Raw genomic sequence first — 12,895 nt, forward strand, 5'->3', positions numbered from 1 at the left:
GAAAATGACAATGTTTTGCGCAAACTCTGTGAAACACAACTTGTTTACAGACATTCAACTAGTTCAATGTTAAATCATATAAAACTGAAACATCCGTAAGTATCGGTCTTTGAGAAAGCCCCACTGCAACAGCATAGCCATAGGCAATCGACGTTATCCCAGCTGCTAGTGCACGTAAATGCGACTCAGCTCGGGCAGAAAACATAACGAACTAGGCCGCCGGGATGTTTTAAGACAGGTGAGAGCTTCTCTTAAAGTTGAGAAGAAATTTGAGAAGAAATCTAAGAACTTTGTTTTCGAGAATCTCATTTGTTCTTAAGTTCTATCTTAGGAAAAATCTTAAGAAGAAAGTTAAGAAAAAACTAAAGAAAAGATAAGAATTTCTTCATGAATACCAAATCTTCTTACATTTTACAAATGTTTTCTTAAGAACGCTTTGTGAATCCGGGCCCAGATGGTGTCACAAAAATAGCTGCCAATTGACAGGAGGCCAGCGGGACATGGAGAGCTGTTAGCATGGTAACAAAAACACTGTAGTCCAGGACAGGTGTGAAACATGGAGAGCTGTTAGCATGGTAACAAAAACACTTCAGTCCAGGACAGGTGTGAAACAGGCAAGTATGGTCAGCAGGAGAAAAAGAGCAACTGTCATGATGTGTCATTTGTGACACGGTCTGGTGAATTGGGCCGCAACTCGGCAATTGTGAAGTGAATCAGCATATACTTTTTTTGCACATTACAAAAGTTGAACTGTTGAAGAGCCCACTCAATATAACAACAGTTTTAGGATCACTAAATACCTATAATTTGTTAGCAAACGTTGCTAGTTTTAGAGTGCATTTGGGGGCGTTTTCCAGTGGTTTCGGGGGCGTAGGGCAGTTGTTCTTTGCACCAAGAAACCAAGCAAAGTGATGAAGGCGCAGGATAAACAAAAATGTCACAACAAGATGGCGGCTACTTCACTGGAAATGAGAATATCTTCCACTACAGCAGGGCTCAACATTAAGGCGTGTCTGCTTGTCTGGGATAAGTATATTTTATGTTCAGACAAGTGGACTTCAGTGTTTCCTCTATATGCATTGATTTGTGGCGGCCCGCCACAAATAGATTCTCTCCGCCACTAATTAATTCAGTCCACTAAGGCCGTGTTCACACTTGACTTAACCTAACCCTTTTTTTTTTTTTTTGCGCTGCCTACCCCCTTTTGAGCGAGTATTCTGTAACCGTAACAACGGGATTCTATCCTAACCATCATACATTGTAACCGTTATCATGCATTGTATAACTTATAACGTTATCGTCTACTTGTTCAACAAGTTGTGTATACTGTAGCATTTAATAATGGAGAACAAAATGCAACTACTTGCATTAGCGTTTGAGGAGGAGGAGGTTGCTCCTAAAGTAATTTGATTGGACGAGGCATTCTATGACTGCTGAACAGATTTCCAGAGTGAATTTACGAACGCAGCCTAGGGCTAAACCACTAGTTTTGTTTTCATAACACAAAACTTGAAGTTTTAAAGTACCCACTCGATATAATAAACAAGTACCCACTCGATATGATAAACAACAGTTTAATGATCATTAAATCTATCTACGTGTTCGTGTTTGGGGCTGTGTGATCATCTAATTATGTGTAGTTATGTGATCCTAGCATGTCGATGTTCTATCAGCAAAAAATTAAGATGAATGGCTGAAATGGAAAAACAAATACGACGATCTATAAAGTCTGGAACGATTATATTTCAAAACAAGGCTTCCCTTTAACTCCCAGAGGCTACGACTATTACCAAGTCTATCGCTGGGTTTATTGGCAAGGACCTTCGCCTGTACAGTGTTGTGGAAAATGGAAATTTCTGCCGAATGCGTGCGCGTTTCATGCGCGTGCACGCGGAAAATCACGAAAGGTGAGCACCCCTATTGTGGAAAATTCCTGGAGGAAACACTGGAACTTCCTCCTGCACGGACAAGTCAAAACAAAAAAAGAAATCAATATGTATTAATATCTACAAAAAATGTATTCCTCTTTACAATCTGAATAGTAACAATTTATTAGCAAGCTATGCCACACCACATTCTCGCTGCCTATGAGGCAATTTTAGTGCTCTCGTAGTTCATTATCGTCTACGTTATAGTGTACACTATGGGTCACCAATCAGTAGTGCCATTCACATGAACGTGCAATTTGCTTCTTCTCAATTAGTTCGATGCGATCGCATATTTTAGGTTTGAAGTTTTGGAAAGTTTCTGCCTAGAAAGTTTCCAGAATCGTGCAACCCTATTCTGGACTAGGCTAGGATAACACTGTGTAGATATGATGTCTAGGTGTACTATGATACTTTGGGGGGGAAATGGTATATTGCAAAATATCTTATTTACCTTGATTTGTGGCTTGAACATGGATATTTTGTACATTCTTTTAACAGCTTGGACAACATGGCAGACTTCAGAGGCCCCCCAGATGTTCACCCCTTGAAGTACGTCGTGATGGATTGCGAAGAGCCGACTGTGGAGAAGGCTGTGCACTCGTGGTCCAGAATCGCCTCAGCTGGACAAACTGTTCTTATTGAGGCGCTGCAGATTTTCAACCCGATGTCAAAGGATCTCTCAGACACTGAGGAGCTTGTATCTTTTCTCCAGGGGCTTAGAGAGGAAGGACACAAACCCACAGTGCTGAGAAGCAAAGATGTATACGGGTACAAGTCATGCACAACAAGACTACTACCCGCAGACATGCACAAGCCTTCGGACAAGGGCCAGAGGCAAGGGAAGAAGAAGCGGAGGAAACCCTTAGCCAAGAAGAAGGATAAGCACAAATCTTGGAGTACAGGAGAAAGGGCCTCTCCACGAAATCACTGGCAGGAATATCGCAACGAAGTAGCCTTTTCCAAATCTCCAGCTCCTGCTGTTGGACCTCACCAGGTGCAGCAATGTCTGAGATTAACAAATATCAAGGGCTTGTCCGGAGCTCACACAGCGAGACTGCAGTTTCACTCTGGCATGAATACTCTTTATCCACCTCTTTCAGGGATACCGTCGCAGCCTTCGCAGAAGGCCGGTAAAACACCAACAGCACTCGCCTTGCTCCGTGAAAGAACGGCCTCCTGTCCGGTGAAAGTAGGAGTCGCCCTCATCGGTGACTCAGCCCCAGATATGCATCAGAACATCTTCACAGAGAGACTGACCTGGAGGGACAATGGCACCCACAGGGTGCTGAAATATGCCAAAGAGCAGGACATGTCACAGTCCCTGTGGGTTATGAACGGTCAGAGGGAACACAGGGTGGACGAGAACAATCTGAGGTGGAAAGTCGTCAAAGTGGACGATTCTGACTCAGTTGAGGAGTCGAGAAGAAGGGCGCAGAGGATTCTACAAGTAAACCTGTCCCCTGTAATACACATCAGACCACTATTGTCTTGTATGAAACCTTAGACTTTCAGAACAACGTTGGATTAGCTTCCATGTTGCAAGGGATTCCTTAGCCCTTGTGTGTCCTGCTGGATCAAAGCTGGTTGGGAATGTCTTATTGCTGTTATCTTGTACAATAATATAAGTTCCTTGTAATGCATTGGTGGCATTACTGACCAACGCAGCAATGATTCAAAGGCATTGGGAATCTTGAGAATTGTATAGTGGTGTTTCGTTGACACCACATAGGAACCACAATACAGAATGGTGGTCTTTTGACCAGCCTCTATTTTGTTAGCTTTCAGACTATTTATCCGCTTTTGGACTATTTATCCATATTGACATTGAGGATCAGTAGAAATTGACTGTTGGATTGGGTAAAAAAATAAAAAATTAAAATAAAAAAAGTACCCTAAGGTTTTCATCCACATCCGTGTGCTCCACAGTGTGCAGCTCTCAGTTCATGGTGCTTCGGCTACTTAGGTTAGGGGCATTATTGTACACGGTTCTGTCCCTCTTGTTTCTACTTGCCATTTTAGCCACTTTTGTATAGCCTATTCAAATTAAGTTTGCACTTTGACAGCCTCATTATTCTGTGTTTGCCGAATGTAAGCACTTGAATTGTAAAAGTTCAATTTTAAGAAAATGAATGGCCTTATTCTTTTAAGTTGTTTTCTCCAGAAGCTGTGGGTGATTGTTTATTCATGTTCTGCTGAAACATTCTAAAGACGTCTTTCCTTCAGAAAGGGACCAAGCTAATGAATGATTGTCTTAAAAGTTGTAGTTATGCAATATGGAGCAACCTCATAGTGCTAGATTTTTGAAAGACAAAATTATTTCATTTAGTTTTAATTTTATTTATTTGAACTTTTCATTTGGTGCTAACTTGGACATCGGGCCCTACAAACATAATGTGAAAAAGTTGCCTCAGTGTTTTCCTCTCTGTCTAAAGCCTGATTTATACTCCTGCGTCGAATTTACGCGCGGCTACGCCGTAGCCTACGCGAGGGCTCCAAGTTTATAGTGATGGCTTCCGCATTTTGGCCAACGAGAGAGTCGGAATCATGTCTTAATCATGTGCTACCAAGCGGACCAATCACAGAGCTTACGGTTGCGTAGGCACTGCCGGCCGCGTACTTACATTTTTGGAGAGGTGCGCGTCAATCGACGGCGTAGCCTACGCAAGCTACGCCGTAGCCTACGCCGTCGATTTTACGCAGAAGCATAAACTGGGCTTAAAGCTGTGGATCAGTGATTTTTTTAGGCCCATTAGCTAGGCTGTTTTTTAATTTATTTTTTGTGACCTGTTCAAACCAGGGCATTTCATAGACAAGACTACACCAACTGTATGTTATCCAGTCATTCAGATTAAACATCTTTGAAGAATACTTTTCGTGCCAAACGTTAGGATATGGGTGCTTTCCCACTGTCTTGTTGTACTGCAATATGTCAGAGATACAGACTAGGCCTAAGTGTTACTACGTGGTTGTGTTCAGGGACTTCACAAAAAGCATTCCAAACACAGCCGTTGTAATTGCAAAAGTCAATCATTGCCAATTTGTAGTCGATTGTTATTTCTCTAATGTAAGACAATTGCCACCCAATATCCCTTATCTAGAGTACCTTTTATTAGGCCTAATTGGTTGTTTTGATTGAAAAGACACCTCCAACTGCCATGTCAATTTTAGAGTTTCTTTTCTTGTTGAAAGTTGAACAGCTGTATTGTGTATATATTTCATTAAAGTTTCAGAAATTGAATAAAAGAAAATGCATTGTTGCACGTTTGAATTAGATATTGAATTTCCAATCCACTCCAGGTGTGTGATGGAGAATCTATAAAGGCCTACATCTGCACCTTTCCAGGAGTTTATATAGGCCAAGTAAGTAGCCTTTACACTTTGATTTCTTGATGCCGTTTCTAAACTGATGGTGTGGAGCAAATGGTTGAAGCCTTTGGGGCAAGTTGTGAAAAATGTCAGCTGATACTGGAAGGGACACTGAAAGTGTTCATGGACCATTTCCTTCCTTTTCCTCACTCAGCCCTGCCTTATGGTGATGGCTTTCACACCTCAGCACCATGGCAACTTCTCTTAAAACAGCTGTGTAGAATTGAGATCCTGTAGTTTACTTGTTTACACCTTTATAGTTTGATAATCCTTACCCTGAAAGTAGTCCACGGGCCAAGAGAAACTCATCCATGGTTGAGTTGTTCAAATAGCCACATCAGTTAACTTTAGCCACCGCTAACAAGAAATCAATGGATACAAAGTTCAATATTGGTAGGCAAATCGCCTCACAGTAACTACCAACCAAATCAGACAGTTCATTTGATGCTTTGTTTGTCTCGTGATCACATTCACAACCATTGATTCTTTTTTTGTTAGCGGTGGCTAAAGTTAGTATTGGTTAACCATCCCTTTAATGGGAGTGGGCCTTTGTGTTGCCAAGCTTTTTCAGAACTAATTTCTTGTCTGTATATGGTTTCTAGTATAGTAACCTATTGGTTCTTGCATCAACGTGGCTCAGCTTTTCCATGTTGATGTTTGCAGTAAATTACCATCAAGGGGCTTGTCTGAAACGCTCTGCCTGAAGAGTAGACAATAAAGAGTCTTTTTACTCTCCTGCGATTTTGCTTTTATGCTTTTTTACCTTGGCTGTTATCCTGTAGGACTTGTGCTTTATTTATTTAATTTATTTATACAGGGGAAACCGACGCCTCTTTTGCAGGTGCACCTAAAAAACACCCAACACATCTGATTGCGGTGGGCTTGTAATGATTGTGTTATAACTGTCATATATCAGAAGAAAAGTATTCATATACCAAATTAAACACAATACCCCAGAGAATGTAAAAGGGTCCCTGCGCCACACTGTTGACATTGTAACCATCTTTGTTCGTCAATGACATTGTTGAAATTGAAAGTGTTATGTTCCTCGGTTCAGTATTTTAGCTGTATTTGTTGCGCATTTTGACATGAATAAATGTCTGTTTTGAGAATGCAATCTAGCGCCACCTTGTTCACCTTGTTCAAAAATCCTGGGGAAAAATCTTGCTTTTGGCCAAGAAATCAATTTTATTTAAATCAATGGCCACTGCAGCCAGAAGTAGCCTCGGAGATGATGCTAGAGTCTTTTCAGGTGTTAGCCTAACTGTAGTGCATTGGATTGTCTTATTCCTTCCCAGTTTTTCTTAAATATATGCATTCATAAAAAAACAAGATGGAAGACTTTATGAAAGGTAATGTCTTGTGGCTTCTTGGTGTATCAGAGACTGACTGAGATTGCTGGATGTGGACGCCTCTGAAAGTCTAGGTAATCTCAACATTCAACGTTTCTCACATTCTTTTGAAATAATTCAGTGGTATTTTATGAAAATACCACCTCACTTTTTTTTCTTTTTTTTTTTACCTCCAATGAAAGATTGTCTTTGTCTGGGTTACAGAGTTACTAGCATGGATTCCATTTCTATAGACAAACCAGGCTTTTGTCAGTTCATCCAAGACAATAAAGGTTATTCCTATCTAAAGCCATTTTGCCATTCTGCTCTTTCCAGCGCTCCAGTTCCACTCCTTTTCAAGAGCCATTTCCATCGCCTGCTCCCGCCAACAGCAGCTCCCCCCTCCCCCTCTCTCCTGTGGGGGATGGGAAGGCTATGCTCTGGGAGAAATGGGGATGGGTGGGGGTTTGTTATACTAGAATGTTGGGAGGTAGTAAAGCAAGCAAACCCTTTAAGTATTTGTTTCAATAAAACTCAGAGTAAAGAATCCACCATTTTGAAGGGGCCAGGCAGGCTTGTATGCAATGAAAGATGAATGCTACACTGTCGGTGTAGGTACTGTGTCAGTCCTGTTCCTCACTGACCAACCAATCAAATAATGACAAATATTCTGTATTTAATGGATGTATAGAAGCAATATTTTAATACAATTCTGTCAGTCTGACATTCATTGAATATTGGGCATGGTTCAAATGTTTTCTTTTTTTGATATAATTGCTGTTTATATACACAATGTTTTTCACAGCTTCAACCTCGTCCTGAAAGCAATTGTTCAGATTTTTCAACCTTATCTTAAACGTATTCTTACCTTGAAAGAAGCTCATGGATGACTGATCTACTGTTTGTGTAACCTATCCATATTTGCCATGTTAGCATATTTAGCTAATGTAAACATTACACTGGTATCCATTCATACACAATGCTAGTCTAAACAACATACATAAGAAGCTTGCACACGTCCAGTATTGCGACAACATCACTTCAGATAGTAGTCTATAATCTCATTTCTAAGCAGAAAATGGTTAAGAAGGGTTGAAAGATTCATAAGCTAATTACTTTGATAGTCATTACAACATTATCTGTAGGTATACTAACTACATAACTACAGAAGAATTTCAATGGTATTTGTAAATTGATTCCAATTGTTCTTTGTGCTAATCAAGGAGATTAACGAGTTGGGGTTGGGATTGGGGTTGGGGTGGTTGAGGTTGAGGTGGTTCTGATGGCTCTGCCTCTTGTCCCGAGTCCTGAAAAGATCATCAAACATTTAAATACTGAATAAATTCAATGTGCTTCATATAACAACATTTTGCCATTGAAGACCTAAGATGGAGCTCTACTTACACCAAAGGGCTCTGCGAAGGCTCTGTGCCCGCTGTAGAGGGGGTTGGGGATGGACACAAGGGCAGGTTTGCCCCCTCCCCTGGAGGAAACATCTTCATCTTCATTCTGGTATGGGAGAAATAAAAAGCACTTCCATTTAATGACATTGAAGCAGGACGTCTACACTAACAGTAGGCCTGTCTGAAATGTCTCTACACAGATGTAGAATGTGAGACTAATGAATATATGCAACAAAAGGTTATCATGCTGTGTATTGATTCATTAGTCTCACAGTTCACTGTTTCATGTTGATTTAATTTGTTATTTTAAATGAGTGTTGGAGAATGGCTTTTTGCTGTACCCTGAAGTACTGGAATCGGAAAGCGTCGTTCTTGTGCTTGAAGACGTAGTAAGCCAGACCAGTGATGACACAGATGATCCCTAAGGTGACCAAGATGGAGGTTGCTGCAGAGTGGCCTGATGGTTTACCATGATGATGCACCTGCGGGGAACAATGGTCAACAATGTAACTGAGGCCTACTTAACAAAACGTTGATCAAAATCCTCTTTCTCTTAACATTTTTTCAGAATAAAAGTCCCCAAAAATATATTTCAGAATAAAAGTCCCCAAAAAAGTATTTCAAAATTAAAGTCTGAACATAAATATTCAATTTAATTATCAAAATAAGTAAAATGGACTTCCGGTGGGCGGGCAATGGAGTAGAACGTGTTTCGCTTGAGCTCCCGTCGGACTTTTGTTTTATTTAATTTAATAAGCTTTCTACATTACAAAATACTGGGAAACCTGTCTCTAACATATTCCTAAAATCAAAAGTCTGTGTATTTAGGGGTCAATGGCTGCAAATCTGCGCAAATATAAGTACACTCCGTCCACTACTAGGCCAAAAGCCACCGCGACGCCGAGTCCCACAGCTACCCCGGCTCAGACGGTTCCGCCCCGGACAGACAGCCCAGTGATGGACGCTGTAGCGCTGAAAACAGAGATCCTCCTCTCGCTGAAATCCGACATTGCCGAGGTGATAAAGACAGAGATTAAAAATGCACTAGCCGAAGATTTCAACTATATTAAAAGTGAACTTCAAGCAGTAAAATCGGAAATCATTAACAATACTGCGGCGGTTAAGTCTGAGATTGACCAAATAAAGGCTACAATCACGGAGGTGGAGGGCGGCCTGTCAACGTGGTCGGACGAGGTGGTGGACCTGCGGACTACGGTGACGGGCTTGAAAGCAGAGGTAACCGGGCTCAGAGAGAGATGCGACGACATGGAGGGAAGAATGAGGAGATGCAACATCAGAATACTAGGGGTGGCCGAGACGAATGGATCATGCTCTACTGCATCGGTCTCGAAACTACTGAAGGAAGTGCTACAACTGGATAGAGATGTGCTTGTGGATCGTTCACACAGAACCCTGGCTCCGAGGAGACCGGAGGGGAAACCACGCGCCATCATTGCTAAACTCCATTACTACCAGGACTGCGTCGAGGTGCTGAGCTGTGCGCGCACTCGAGCTCCTCTCCGGGTCAACGGGCAGACCATCGCCATCTTTCCGGATTATGCTGCCAACGTCGCCAGGGCCAGGGCTGCGTTCACGGAGGTCAGGAAGATGCTGCGCAACCGTCAGGGCATTCGGTATGGTATACTGTTTCCAGCCCGACTCCGCATCACACACAACGGAGAAGAAAAGGAATTCACAGATGCAGACAAAGCGATGGACTACGTTAAGAAGAACGTCATGCCGGCAACAGGTTCAGGGTAGGTCTCCCCCAGCCACAGACCAGTGGGTCTCAGTGGCATTACAAGACCAACTTTGACGGGACGATATCTGCTTAAATATATTACCATCGTCAATGCCACCCCTTTGTTGTTATTGTAGTTCTTCACAGCAGTTTATATGCAAGTGTTGAAGGAGACTGGACATATGTTAGTTCAATTTAAAACTTACCCCAAGGGGGAAATAATCTATCTGTTTATTCATAAGGGGCAGGGAAGTTAAAATTACCTGACCAGGAGACTGTTTTTATTTGTTTCTTAATTTCCACTGCGTTAATGCTTCTCTCCGATCCTTTTATTTATTTCTGCCTCTAGACATCATTATTATTACTCTTATTTCTTTATATACACATATACAATGTAAAATATATTCGACAATGTCGAAATTAAGGTTAATTTGTTTTACCTCAAGGTTCGACGGGAGCCTGAAATGTTAACAAACTACTCCTAGCTATTCTGTTTGGTACTATAACCAAGCAAAGGCGAACCCTCTTAAAGGTCGTTCGCACAGCTGCCTGTTCAGACTCGCAGCCTGGGACCATGTCCCAAAAGTCTGTCCAGACACTCATGTCGGTTGAGTGTCCGGATTTTTCATTTTTATTTCTATGTTCAGATCCCACTGTTCCACAGGGATCATACCGGAAGAATAAGAGCAACGTGTATGTTTATGTATTTTGTTTTCTCTTGCATTATTTTGTTTTTTTCCCTTATATGTACTCCCCAACTCCCCCACACCTCCTACCCATACCCACCCCTCATATATCCACACACCCACACTCACACAATCACACACATAGACACTGTACTACATGCAGTTCACAATCTTCTCCTATTCATGTGCCTATCCTTGCCATCACCATGCCTACAGGTAAAATTAAGATCCTCCCTAATTCTTACTCTGAACCATGGGATCACTTAAGGTCATAAGCTATAACGTTAAAGGCCTTCACAATCCTATAAAACGAAAGAAAATCCTTAATCAGCTAAAAAGAGCCAACTGTCAGATAGCATTCCTACAGGAGACCCACCTGTCGGATATGGAACATGAGAAACTAAAGAAATCCTGGGCAGACAGCGTGTTCTACTCATCACATCAGTCAGGTAGAAAGAGAGGAGTGGCTATATTGATACATAGGCAGGTTAACTTTACACCAACAACGGTCCACAAGGACATTGAGGGAAGATTCATTTTAGTGAATGGATCTATAGATGGGATACATGTATCCCTCATGAACATATATGCTCCAAATGAGGATGAGCCTGGCTTCATTAGCACAGTCATTAACACAGCAATACAACACAGCTCCGGTATCCTACTGTTGGGAGGAGACTTCAACTGTGTTATGTCCCAGCTAATGGATAGACAACCTACCTCCAAAACTCCCACTTCTAGAATGAGTAGAATGCTTAAACACTTGTCGATAGAATCAGGCCTAGTGGACGTTTGGAGAAGCAGATTCCCTAAAGGAAGAGATTTTACTTTCTACTCGCACAGACATTCATCTTATTCGAGAATTGATTATTTCTTTACACCCAAAGCAGAACTACACAGGATAGAAGACATAAAGATCTTACCAATTACTCTATCTGATCATGCACCTCTTGCATTATCATGGAACATAGGTCACAGGCCAAAAACCAAACAATGGAGATTAAATACATCACTTCTAAATGATGAGGAATTTATCACATTTGTAACAACTGAACTAAAGTATTACCTAGAAACTAACGACTCACCTGAAATATCACCTCTCATCCTATGGGACTGTGCTAAGGCATACATTAGAGGTCGCATTATCTCATACGCGAGCGCGAAAAAAAAGAATAGAGAAGCAAAACAAGGAGAATTAGAGGATAAAATAAGGCTGCTTGAACAACAGCATAAAAGAACACCAACCTCCAATCTACTTAATGCTCTCAAACAAGCACGCAGGGATCTAAATAGCCTAATCACTGAAAAGATTGAGGGCAATTTAAGGTTTACCAACCAAAAATATTATGAAAATGGAAACAGAGCAAGTAGATTATTAGCACTAAGACTAAAAAAACAACAATCATCGAATATAGTACAGAAATTAAAAACTCATAACTCGACTCTCACAAAACCTGATGAAATCTCAAGGTCTTTTGCAGAATTTTATAAATCTCTTTACAAAAATACGGACACCTGCACAGATGATAATGAATTGACAGCATTTCTGAAAGACATCAAACTAAAAGAGCTATCTGAACCTATGGCAAAAGAACTAGATGAACCAATTGAAGAATGGGAAATACAAGAAGTGATCTCTACACTAAAAAACAATAAAAGTCCTGGACCGGATGGGTTTAGTAATGAATTCTATAAAACATTTAAAGAGACAGTATGTCCCTTATTGCTAAAAGCATACCACCATACATTGCAATCTGGAACCACGGCCCCCTCATGGAGGGACGCAACAATAGTTGTAATACATAAAGAGGGCAAGGACCCCACCCAATGCCAATCATACAGACCCATCTCACTTTTATGCACCGACCTACGTATATTAACAGCCATCCTAGCAAGACGCGTCAATAAAATTATCACACAAGTTATCCACCCCGATCAGACCGGGTTTATAAAGGGAAGATACTACGGGGACAACATAAGAAGATTACTAAATATTATGACTCACCCTAAAGTTAAGGAGGAAGAAGCAATGATATTATCCCTCGATGCCCAGAAGGCATTCGATCGAGTATCTTGGCAATACCTATTTCAAACTCTAAAACGACTCAAATTTGGCCCCAATTTTATAAAATGGATTCAAACACTATATTCAAATCCACAAGCTGCTGTAAAAGTGAATGGATTTCTGTCGGACCGATTTACTCTAGAACGGGGTTGCAGGCAGGGGTGCTCTTTGTCGCCCCTGCTGTTTGATATCAGTATTGAACCACTGGCACAGCTCATTAGAGACGACGACAACATAAAGGGACTGACAATAAATGAGGAACAACATAAATTATCATTGTATGCAGATGACGTGCTTCTTTATCTAACTGAACCTGCAACAACAATCCCACGCCTAAAAGATCTTATTTCCAACTATGGATACTTCTCGGGTTAT

General features: G+C 41.2%; 2 protein-coding genes across 2 annotated transcripts in view; one reads left to right on the forward strand and one right to left on the reverse strand.

Moving 5' to 3' along the window:
• The first annotated feature begins 2,354 nt into the window (after nt 1-2,354).
• On the forward strand, nt 2,355-5,076 carry ccdc71 (coiled-coil domain containing 71). Its single transcript, XM_080545455.1, has one exon. The coding sequence runs from the start codon at nt 2,437-2,439 to the stop codon at nt 3,430-3,432; it is 996 nt and encodes a 331-aa protein (XP_080401581.1). The 5' UTR covers nt 2,355-2,436; the 3' UTR covers nt 3,433-5,076.
• Nucleotides 5,077-7,448: 2,372 nt separating this feature from the next.
• stab1 (stabilin 1) overlaps nt 7,449-12,895 on the reverse strand; it is a gene marked incomplete at its 5' end in the record, with an annotated part of 78,146 nt that continues 72,699 nt past the window's right edge. Inside the window, 3 exons of the mRNA XM_080545959.1 lie at nt 7,449-7,932; nt 8,030-8,134; nt 8,370-8,510. Coding sequence (XP_080402085.1) covers nt 7,840-7,932; nt 8,030-8,134; nt 8,370-8,510 — 339 coding nt within the window. The 3' untranslated portion in view covers nt 7,449-7,839. The remainder of the gene's footprint in view (nt 7,933-8,029; nt 8,135-8,369; nt 8,511-12,895) is intronic.

The sequence above is a fragment of the Nansenia antarctica genome, assembly GCF_963989245.1.
Source record: "Nansenia antarctica genome assembly, chromosome: 15".
Lineage (NCBI taxonomy): Eukaryota > Metazoa > Chordata > Actinopteri > Argentiniformes > Microstomatidae > Nansenia > Nansenia antarctica.